Source organism: Pseudopipra pipra, chromosome 26 (genome assembly GCF_036250125.1).
Source record: "Pseudopipra pipra isolate bDixPip1 chromosome 26, bDixPip1.hap1, whole genome shotgun sequence".
Taxonomy (NCBI): domain Eukaryota; kingdom Metazoa; phylum Chordata; class Aves; order Passeriformes; family Pipridae; genus Pseudopipra; species Pseudopipra pipra.
Window position 1 is genome coordinate 2,977,118 of NC_087574.1, and position 10,732 is coordinate 2,987,849.

At 55.1% G+C, this 10,732-nt stretch overlaps 1 protein-coding gene across 1 annotated transcript; it reads left to right on the top strand.

Moving 5' to 3' along the window:
• The first annotated feature begins 3,334 nt into the window (after positions 1–3,334).
• RPRML (reprimo like) lies at positions 3,335–4,480 on the top strand. Its single transcript, XM_064636915.1, has one exon. It carries the CDS (start codon positions 3,788–3,790, stop codon positions 4,121–4,123), a length of 336 nt encoding a protein of 111 aa, XP_064492985.1. The 5' UTR covers positions 3,335–3,787; the 3' UTR covers positions 4,124–4,480.
• The last annotated feature ends 6,252 nt before the right edge of the window (positions 4,481–10,732 follow it).

The following is a 10,732-nucleotide window of genomic DNA, read 5'->3' on the forward strand; positions in this document are numbered from 1 at the left end:
AAATCTTGGGCGCTCCTTCCTTTCGTTAACTCTTGCGGGAAAGGCGGCTCGTTTTAAACCCCGGCTGAGCCGCCCGAGTTCAAGGGTTTAAGGAGAAATAGAGCAAATACACACTGATATGAAAGCGTGGGTTCTCAGCTCAGAGGTGGGCAAATGGGAATATCCCAGCTGGGAGCTGAGGGAGACCCAGCCAAAAATTGGACCCGGTGGAACCAGCAGTTTGGGTATAAACCTGGACATGGGTTCAGCTTGGGGCCAGATAATTTGGACCTGATTTTCTTCTTGCTTGTATTGTTTTTTTCCCCTCTGTGTCCTCAGGAACGGCTCCTGTGCTAAGCAAGTACAGGGAATGGGATGTGCACAGAAATGATGGAGCTGCCTGTGGATGCCTCCCAAAGGGGTTTTATCAACATCTCATTGCCCTGCAACGCCGAGGGCAGAGACAGGGGAACTCCACAGACAGGCTGGGGGGCGAAAGGGAGAGAAGGGCTGTTTCCCTGGAGCCCTGGGATGCTCCCTCCCAGCGAGTGACAGGGGCTGGGGACAGTAATGAGGCAACCCTGGGTCAAAATGATCCAACACAGAAATGCCAGGCAGTAAAAATGAGCCTATATTGGTGCCAAGAGCTGTACCCACAGCCTGGCAGTGCCAGAGGCTGCAGGGGATGTGCCCAGTGCTGTGTGAGAGCACAGCCCCACACCAGGAGAGATGGGGATAACAGCACCTGTCCCACATTCCATGGATCTCAAGGAGGTGGCAGTGCCTGTGAGGGTGAGATGGAGATGTGGACTCTGCTTCAGCATCTGGAGCTTTCCTTGGCTTTGAAAGAAGATGTTTTGATGCCTCTTGGCTTCCCCAGCAGCCCCATGGGCCCTGTGGGTGCTGCTGTACCCCCCTGGTGTCTGGGCTCTGCTCACTGGGATCACTGGGATCACTGGGATCATTGTCTGCCTGGGATCCAATTCCCTCCCCAGGGCTTGTTAATGAGGATTTGGCAAAGGGGACTAGAAGTCCTTTGACCCTCACATGCTGTCAAAAAGGGCTGTACCTTGGCTGAGACATCAATACAACCCCCAGACCTGCTTTTGGGTAGCTCTAGTCTTGCCCTGCTTCAGACCTCAGAACCACCTCGCACTGCAGACCCCACTAGCCAGTTTTAGGGTATTCAAATCCCTTATTTTCTGCCTGGACATGCTGCCTACGTGGCTTTCTGCTCACATGGCTGCCTGTGCCCATGTGCTACCCTGTGTCACCCTGTGACATGTCCAAGTGCTTCATGGGAGGGACAATTAATTCATCTGAAGTGTCCAGAGAGAACTGTGGGACCCTGCTGGGCTCTGCACACCCCCAGACCTGAGCTGCCATCCATGGCCCAGGCTCTCCTCACCAGGGACTCATCCTGCCCAGCACCCAATTGCCCAAAGTGGCAAGTGCTGCTGCTCCCAAGGGTCCTGCAGCTTCCTGAGTCCTGGAACTCCCTGCCCAGCGTGGGCTGTGATACTCCCAGCATGGTGTAAAAACTCTGAAGAAGAAGGAAAAAGTAATAAAATGAAGTATTTCATCTGCCTGGACCTTCCCAGGCTGGTCATGCCTGAGGACAAGGATGGCATGAACTTATCCAACACGTTTGGGTGGAATTTCCCAGCCAGCTGCAGGAAGGTGCTGCTTGTCCTGGAAACATCACTGGCATGTGGATGTCCCATCCCTGGAAGTGCTCAAGACCTTGGACAGGGCTTGGAGCAACCTGGTGTCCCTGCCCATGGCTGGGGGGCTTGGGACTAGATGAACCCAAACTATTCCAGGATTCCATGATGTTCCACCCAGGCACTGTGTAACAGGCAGTGGGATGCTCCGGATTTTGGGATCTGTGGTGGGATAAAGGCAGGGAAGCGTTTGGGAGCCCAGGCAGCCCCATTGCCACAGGCTGTGACCCAGGAGCGTGTGTGCAGCCCAAATCCACGCTGGGGTGTGCTGGGAGAGGAGAGGCTGGAGCTGGAGCCACCAGAGGGAGCAGAAACTCCTTCAGTCTGGGAGCGAGCGGGGAGAGGAGCTCCCACCCACCCGGGCTGGGGCACTGCGGGTGCTCTGCTTTCCCGTGGGCATTTTTCCCGGCCCTCAGGTTAAACACGAGCAGCAGCTCGTTGGATCAGGGCTTTCACCTCCTCCCTGCAAGAGCTTCTTCTGCAAAGTGCCCTCCCAGCGGGAGCAGCTCAGTGAGAAAACACCAGGTGCTGAACAAGGAGGAAAATGCAACAAGTAAACCCCAAACCGAACAGTTTCGTGCCCTTAAAGTCACGGCAGAGAGCAGGGGCACAGGTGCCTGCCCAAAAGGAAGATCAGCTGGCACTGTCCCTACAAAGCTCCCCCCACCCTTGGTCAGTGCAGGCTCCTGCCTTTGGCTGCAATTCCTCCATCCTCATTTTCGGTTTGTTACGATCCCCTCGGGGGCTGGGCAGAGGAAACGAGCCAAGACGGACATGGATAAACCGGGACAAGGTGCTCAGGCTCCGGTTTGGGGGTGATCTGTGCCATCCACACACGATTCCAGGCACACACCAAAGGGCAGAGCTGGGGAGCCGGGACAGGGCAGTGCCACGGGCACAGCCCTGGGAGGAGCAGGGTCAGGGCTGAGCCAGACATGGGTGGGCACCCTGACCTGGGGGGTCAGTCTGGGAGCTTGTGCAGACACAGAGAGGGCAGCGATGATGAAGCTTCCCCTGGGATTGTCCTGGTGGGGCTGAGGGGCCTGTGATGCTCCAGCCCTGGCTGCTGCTGTGGGACAGGGCAGAGATCAGGGGCAGCACTGCAGAGCTGCCCTTCCAAGGGCCAAAGGAGCAGGAGAGGGGAGAAGAGAGAGACCAGTGTGCTCTGAGGAGGAAACCCCCGGCCGGAGGAGCGGGGCTGGATCAGCTCCTGCCGAGGCACAGGACAGGCATCGCCGAGCAGAGCTGGGGGTGGACCGGCTGCCTTGGGCTGCTCGGAGAACGAGTGGGTGGCACAGAGCAGCAAACAGGGATCAGCGACGGCAGCGCTGGCCGGAGGCTCACAGGAGCCTTCGGGGGAGGGGACAGGGACCGGCCGGGAGGAACAGCGACCGTGCAGGATGCTTTTGGGAGCAGGTGGGGGGCGCTGGAGGCAGGGATGAGTTAGGTGCTGCTCCACAGGGCCTCAGGGGTCAGCCCCCACCCGGGGGTGGCACTGGGCTGGGTGTGGGCACCCGTGGCAGGGCAGAGAAGGGGTGCCTGGCGTGGGGAAGGGGTGGGCAGCAGGGTGAGCGTGGGGGGGGGGAAGGCGGTCCTGGGGGGAGGCTGGAAGGGGGTGGAGTTGCTGTTTTTGCTTCGAACACGGTGAGGACTTCAGCGTGGAACTTGCATTTGTGGAGCTCCCAGCCGGCAGGCACCAGCTCTCCCTCCCGCGGGGGAGCCCCGGCAGCGGGTGGCACTGCTTTAGGGGGGCAGCTCGGGGCAGTGGCCGGGGCAGGGGGCATGGGGTGATCTCTGGCTCCGTCCTCTCCCCCAAACCCCCTTCGCCTCTTCTCTCTCTCTCTCCTTTTGCTGGTTTGGGAGCTCGTGCCAACGCCGTGCCGGGAGGGATCTGGGAGCCAGCCATCCCTTGGCTGCATCCCTGGCTTCCCACCTGCTCCCAGCCTCGGGGAAGTTTCCCTCTCCATCCCAGGCGCTGAGAGAAGACAGGCAGGAGGTGCCCCGGAGCCCGCCAGGGGTGGGCAGGGGGACAGCCCGGCTTCCCTTCCGCCTTCCCTGAAGATTTTGGGATCGCTCGACAGACCATGAATGGATCCTTTTTCAACCAGACTCTCCTGGAGCAGGGAGCTGACCCCAACAGGACCCAGGGCTTGGGGGTGCTCCTGGCCTGCTGCAACGGGACCAGCGCCGTGCTGGCCACCGACGGCGGCTCCTCGGCGCTGGCCCCCGACGAGAGGAGCCTCTTCATCACCAGGGTGGTGCAGATCGCCGTGCTCTGCGTCCTCTCCTTGACTGTCATGTTTGGCATCTTCTTTTTGGGCTGCAACTTGCTCATCAAGTCCGAGAGCATGATCAACTTCCTGGTGAAGGACCGAAGACCTTCCAAGGACGTGGGCGCTGCCATCATGGGACTGTACTGAGGCTCCTGGAGGCAAGTGAACTGGCTGGACCTGGTGCTGAGATGCACATTCCGTGTGTTTGGGGCAGCTGGGGGGGAGTGGGAAGGGAGGGAGGGGTCTTTTAATCTGTCTGTGTCCACGGGGAAGCAAACCTGTGCTTCCCAGCCAACAAACTGTCGGTGTGAAGGGGGAGATGTCCCCGGAGCTGGGGGAAGCACAGCGAGTGCCCAGCCTCGTGTTGCATGCAGAAATGGCTTAAGTTTTGCATGAAACTTGCAGAAACAGTGATAATGTGCAGATCTGGACTCTTTCCTGCTGTTTCCTTGGATACTGCTACCTGGGCTTGAGGGCTCAATTAAAAAAAAAAATAAAATAAAAGGGAAATAACTCGCTACGAAAAGAAAACAAAAGAACAAACTAAAGGGAAGGCAAAATGCAGGGCGTAGACTTTGTCTTGGGCAGGGGCAGGGGAAGGGAAGCACCCTGTGGGTTGTACAACCAAGTCTGCATGCTCCCAAATGTGTCAGTCCATGTGTCAGTGTTCTGGACCTTGAGCATGCACCTTCTACTAGTTTTGTAACAGGGAGAGCATGTTCTTCCTTATTTTTCTGAGCTATCCTGTTAAATAAACTGGTACTTTCTTCTTTCACATTCTGCTGAAGGAAGAAAAGGACCCAGATAAACACCAACCCCACTCCACCCCCAAATCAAAAGCATGCTTGTTTTTGTACACACCAGCCTTTTTTCCCAAGTGCTATATTGTTACAGTCCTTGAGGTTTTTGTAGTTTTTTTGGTGAACATTCAGGAAAAAACCAACCTGTTTCAAAAGAATTTTGTGGTGTCTTTATTCTTTGTGTGTGTGGAGTTCAGGAATTTCAATCCTGCTTCCAGATATAACCATCTCACCTTCCAAGTGAACTGTAATCAGAGGTATTTCTTTAAAGCAGAAACCACCACCATCATTTTTCCCAGGCAAGTATCAGTTATCACCAGCAAATAAATTCATCAGGAACTACATATTCCAGGCTCATATGAAAAACCTGCAGAGTGCTGAAGCAAAGACTCATAAAGATGCTTCGAGTGCCTCTTGTGAAGCAAGATTTCAGCCTTTGAGTTAAAACCTCCAGCTCCTCTGATCCTGATGAGCTGTCAAAACTGAATTATGTGAGAGGAGGAGGACTCCTGACCTTTGTTCTGTGATGGAATTACTGCTCTGGCTGTGGGTGTGAGATGGAAATAATTTGTGTTTTGTTGCGCCAACAATATTCCTGCTGGGTCCACTTCTGTAGTGGGAAAGCAACCCTGGATGCTGGAGGAGCTGATGACATGAGCTATTTGGATGGAAATCCAGAAGAACAGCTCTCTGCCTTTCCCAGAGGGAGGAACACCATTAGAGAATGTTTTGTAATGAATCAGTATTTGCTGAGCACCTTCTCAGGGTTCCCAGGGGATGTGGAGCAGCATTAGGGCACTGCTGGCTCTGGTTGCTCCCACTCACCTGTTGCCTGGATGAGCTTTAAGAGCACAACAACAACGTGGAGGCAGGACCAGAATTTGGGATTGAAAGCCCTGAAATGTCCTGTTGGTGCCAGTAGAAGGGCTGAGCAGGCAGGGCTGTGATTTTACTGTGGTTCTGTGATTTTTGTGGCAGTTGTGGGTCTGCAGACCTGAGCTGCCTTCTCAGCACGGAGGGTTCCCTGTCCTGCTGCCAGATGGGAGAGTGGCCTCACAGGGCAGCCTGGAAGGGGATTTTGGTCCCTGCTGCTGACAGGGGTGTTATAGCCACTGATCTCCTGGCACAGGTTGGGCAGAGAAGCTGTGGCTGCCCCTGGATCCCTGGAAGTGTCCAAGGCCAGGTTGGACGGGGCTTGGAGCAACCTGGGCTGGTGGAAGGTGTCCCTGCTTGTGGCAGGGGGTGGCACTGGATGGGCTTTGAGGTCCCTTCCAACCTAAACCACTCTGTGATTCTCAGGTTCTCTGATCTGCTTGCACAGGAGTGCAAATCACTCCCACTGTGGGAGCTCAGCCTGCCCAGACCTGAGGGTGAGATGTGAGTAACCCCAAATATACCATGACCCAGCTCTGCAAACCCTTGGGCTGGACCTGTGTGTGGCACCCAAAGGTGTAAGTGCATCTCCAGGCTGCTGTGTTGCCACAGGACAGCCCAGGTTTACTCACTGAACTCCCATCCCACTCTGCTTTCAGCTGCCATCTGGTCCCTCTTGCTGGCCCTTCCACCAGCTGTGGCCCCAACACAAGGTGGGATTCAGAGGTGATGGAAGAAACCCTGCAGTGTTAGTCAGGAGAGAAAGCTCACAGGAAAAGCTGCTAATCCACAGAAAGTGCCCAAATGCCCATAACTATGCCCTGGGTGAAGAGCTGCTCCCACATCTCAGCCGTGCCCACCTCTGCCAGGGCCCTGCCAGCTCGTGTGTGTGCTGGGGGTCCTGCTCCCTGCAGTCCCACGGGGCCACCAACCTGCCAGGTGTCCTCAGAGGCCACATCCAGGAGTGGGGGGTGGGGGGTCTTCAGCCCCTTTGTGCCGTGGAGCCTTGCAGAGGTGAGGAGAAACATCACCCACGGCAAAGTCACGTCCACGGGAGGTGGAGGAGCCACGACAGGGCCCAGGCAGCAGAGCTGGGCACCTGCTGGGGCAGGAGGAGCCACCTGGGAGAGGGAGGCCCAGCTTTACATTGGCTTGTCCATCCTCTGGTGGTGCTGTGTGTCATTCCTGGTGTGTCATTCCTGGCAGAAGGGACATGTCTGTGTCACCAGGTTGTGTGGACCGAGAGAAGGGTTGGTGGGCACCGTCCCCATTTCCAGGCCACAGCACATGTCCCCGTGGGGTCACTGAGGTTGCTGGGCTTCTGTCTTGCTTGCAGAGGGTTTAAGACACTGGCACATAAGTCCCCACCCCACTAGATTCCCAATAAAAGTCTGATTACCCCACTGAGAGGAGGAATTACTGGGGAAATGAAGGTCTCTGGAGGACTGATTCCAGCACTGAGACAGCAAGAAGAGACCAGAAGAAGAGAACAGAGGGCTGGCACGGTGAGGGAACCCCTTGGGTCAGAAATGTGGGGTCTAAAGACCCTCTTGAGGTGAAATCTTGATGCTGTTTTGACTGCTCTGATTCCATCCCCACCCTGTTCTCCCAGAGCAGACGCCAGTGCAGGTCATGCCTGCTGGGAGGGAAGGTTCTGAGGGCACCACCTTGTCCTCCAGATCTCAGGGGCAGAGCTGCCCTCCCAGCCCCTGAAAACCCAGCTGCCCTGCCCCAGAGGCACCAGTCCTGCAGCCATGGGATGAGGTGGTTACTCCAGGGCTGCTGTGAGTAACCAGCCCATAATGGCTCTTTCTGCTGCCTTTCCCCACAGAGAGCTGTGGTTTGTCACCTCACACCCACTCATTTAGTGTAAGCTCACAAGTGGGTACCAGCTCTAAAGAAAATTTAAGCAGGTTTTTTTTTTTTTTGAACAAGGCAGGTGTGATGTTATTTTTATGTATTTTTTTTCTTTTTAAATTGTTAATTGCAGCACAGTAACTTCCAGAATGTCCCCGGGGTGCCAGGAGCTGTGCAGGAATGCCTGAGGGACACTGCTGGAGTGACAGGGAGGGAAGGGACGTGCTGAGGTGGATCATCACATCACACAGAGCAAGGAGCAGCCATTGAGTGTCACCTAAAATCATCTCCTAGCAGTGGAACACCAGAAACCAGTGCAATCCTGGGGGGCTGGTCACACTGGTCTGAGTCACTGGTCTGTCTGGTCTGCATCCCTTCTGTGAAAACAACCACGATTTTAGGCAGTATGTGGTCTTGGAGGTCTTTTCCAACCTTCATGATTCCACGATTTTGTGATCCCATGACTCTGTGGTCAGTCAAGTTGTCCTGCTGATGGGGAGCTGCTCCTTGTCCCCCCCCAAGTGCAACCTGCCCTGGACCTTCATCCTCCTCCTCCAGGCACAGCTCCCTGGCTCTGGGCTGGTCCCCACTTGCTGGGGTTCTGTTCCAGCTGGAATGTCTTTTTTCCAGACAGGCAGCAGGGAAAGAGCAGAGCAAGGCAAGTGAGAGCATTTTCCCCCTGCTGAGCAGCCTGCAAAGAGAAATCCTCTGCCTCTGGAATCACTGAGGGGGGCACAGCTGGAGAAATAAAGAGGTGGATTGACCCACCTGAAAACCCCATACAGTGCCCCTCAAAAAAACCCCCAAAACCCCCAAACCAAGTCCCAGATGATGCCCACCTCCTTCCCCTGCCCTGGGCAGAGGGTAAGGGAAGAGTTAAACAGCAGACAGACAGACAGATGGGGGGGGGGGAAGGAGGATCCCAACCTGAGCCTGGCACCAGATGTACTGGAGCACCTGCACCAAACACACAGAGTATTTAATAATTCCTGAGAATTGCCATGGTAATGAAGCACAGAGTCAGGTTGTTATGGTAACAGCTTTTTTTTTTTTTTTTTAGGCAGGGAGGCATTACCCAGGTTGTAACCTCGATCCAGACTGAAAACATTTCTGAGAGCCCAAAAAATAGAAGAAAAAAAAAAAAGAAGTAAAATGCAATCAAATTAAATAAGTAGCAGTTTCCTGTTTCTCGTCTGGCAGTTCTGGGCTTGTTCTGTAGGTAGGTGGAGGGAACCAGGTTGTTCCAGACACATTGCCCTGGAAAGGCTGAGGAATAGCTGGAGTGGATCCCTGCAGGTTTAAACTGATTCTAAAGGGGGTGAGGGGCTGAACCCCCCTCCTGGTGGGTCTGGGATGCTCTGCTACCACCTGTATTCCCTGCCAGAGCTCTGGCCTGGCTTCAGGAGTGTCCCCCGTGGGCTCAGGGGAGGGACACGTGTCTGTGCAGTGTCTGTGTGTCTGTGCAGTGTTTGTGCCATGGGCAGACCCTCAGCCCAGCCCAGCAGGATGATCCCACTCCCAGCCTGCCCCCAGTTCCCTGCCTCCCGAGGGGTGGAGGTTCCCAAAACAGGTCTCCCAGGCTAAGCAGGCATTTGGGGGCTGGCAAGGAGGTGACACACCACTTTTCCTAAATCCCCAGGACAGATCTAAGAAGCAAACCCAGGTTTTCCTGGGCTCTGGCAAGGTCTCCAGGCTGCTGTGCTCCCCTAAGGGGCACCCGTGGGGCAAGATGGAAATGCTGGGTCTGCCTCCTGCCCTCCTGCCCTCCTGCCCTCCTGCCCTCCTGCCCTCCTGCCCTCCCATCCACGGGCAAAAAGCCTCTTCCACCTCCCTTCCCAAGCCATCCCCTCCAGCAAGTGTGTGAGCTGTGTCCAGCTGGTCCTCCCGTGGAATTTGGGTTCAGTGCTGGTGAAATGAGCAGCTCTGGGAGCCTGTTTGCTCTGCAGGGAGCCGAGGGAGCGCGTGGAGGGTTCACTGGGCAGGGAAATGGTTTGAAATCCGCGCTGCCATCACTCAGGAACATCACTCCAGAAACCCCACTGCCCTCCCGGGGGTCTCCTGTGTTGGCTGAGCAGATGAAGCCTCTGTAGTCCATTAGCTCTGCCAGAGAGGGACAAGTTGGTGCCATCAGAGTCAGGGACTTGAGGGGGAGCAGGGGCAGAGTCCAGTGCCAGCTTTGCCTGGCAGCCTCAGAGACTCTGCCTGTCAGTGTCCTGTTTGAAAGGGAATCCTTTCCCAGTTTCTGTGTCTTCCAGCTGCTTTGCTGCTGAGGCTGCTGGTGGCATTGTGGCCTGGAATTCCTCAGACCTGGCCCCTTGGCTGTGCCTGCCTGCAGCTGCCAGCCTGGCACTGGGTTTGCTCCCTGCTGAGCACACCTGGTGCCCACCACGAAACCCAGGGCACAGGTTGCTCCTCACCCCCAAATAAATGTGTTTTGTCCCTCTGGCTCTTTGCCAAATCAGAGCTGTTTGGGGATTGTGTGAGCAATTAAAGCTGTCCTGGAATAAAATGGATCTTGCAGCCCCATCTGTGTGAGGGACACGGACAACACCAGGAAGGTTTCTGGGCATGGGAACTTGAGAGATGATCCTGTTCAGGTGTGAGAATGGTTCTGGTTCAGACCTGTGCCACAACCTGACCTGAACACCCCCTGAGGAGTGGCAAAATGACAGAGGTAAAAGGCCACAGAGCACTCCAGGACATTGCTCTGGGCTGTGCTGTCTGAGCAGTGAGTATCTCGTGAGATTTTGCAAGTTTAGATGCCTTTAAAGCAGGTTTTTGGCTTCCTGAATCCAACTTGGCTTTCTCAAGTATGAATGAGAGATTGGAAACCACTGGTTTTAGTCCTGGAGAATAAATCTCCTATAAAACAATGAACACAGGGAAGCACAAAACCTCCTCAACAGCCTGATCCATGGTGTTGGATACACCTTTGGGTTCACATCACTTCTCCCTTTCAGATGACTTAGCCAAGCATTTCCCCATCAGTCTGGCCAAGTCTGTGCTCCTCTGAGTTTAGAGACAGGCATTTTCTTGGGCTTGTTTGTTCCATGAGCACATGGTCATGGAAAACTGAGTTAAGAGAAAATCAGAACGTTGCCAACAATCAGTGTGGTTTGGCACATCCCTGAAAATATCACTGTCAACGTGCTGGGAAGTGGTGGAGGCACTGGCAACACTCAAAGACAGGAACATGCATCTGAAGTGACTGCCTCTGATCTGAAAA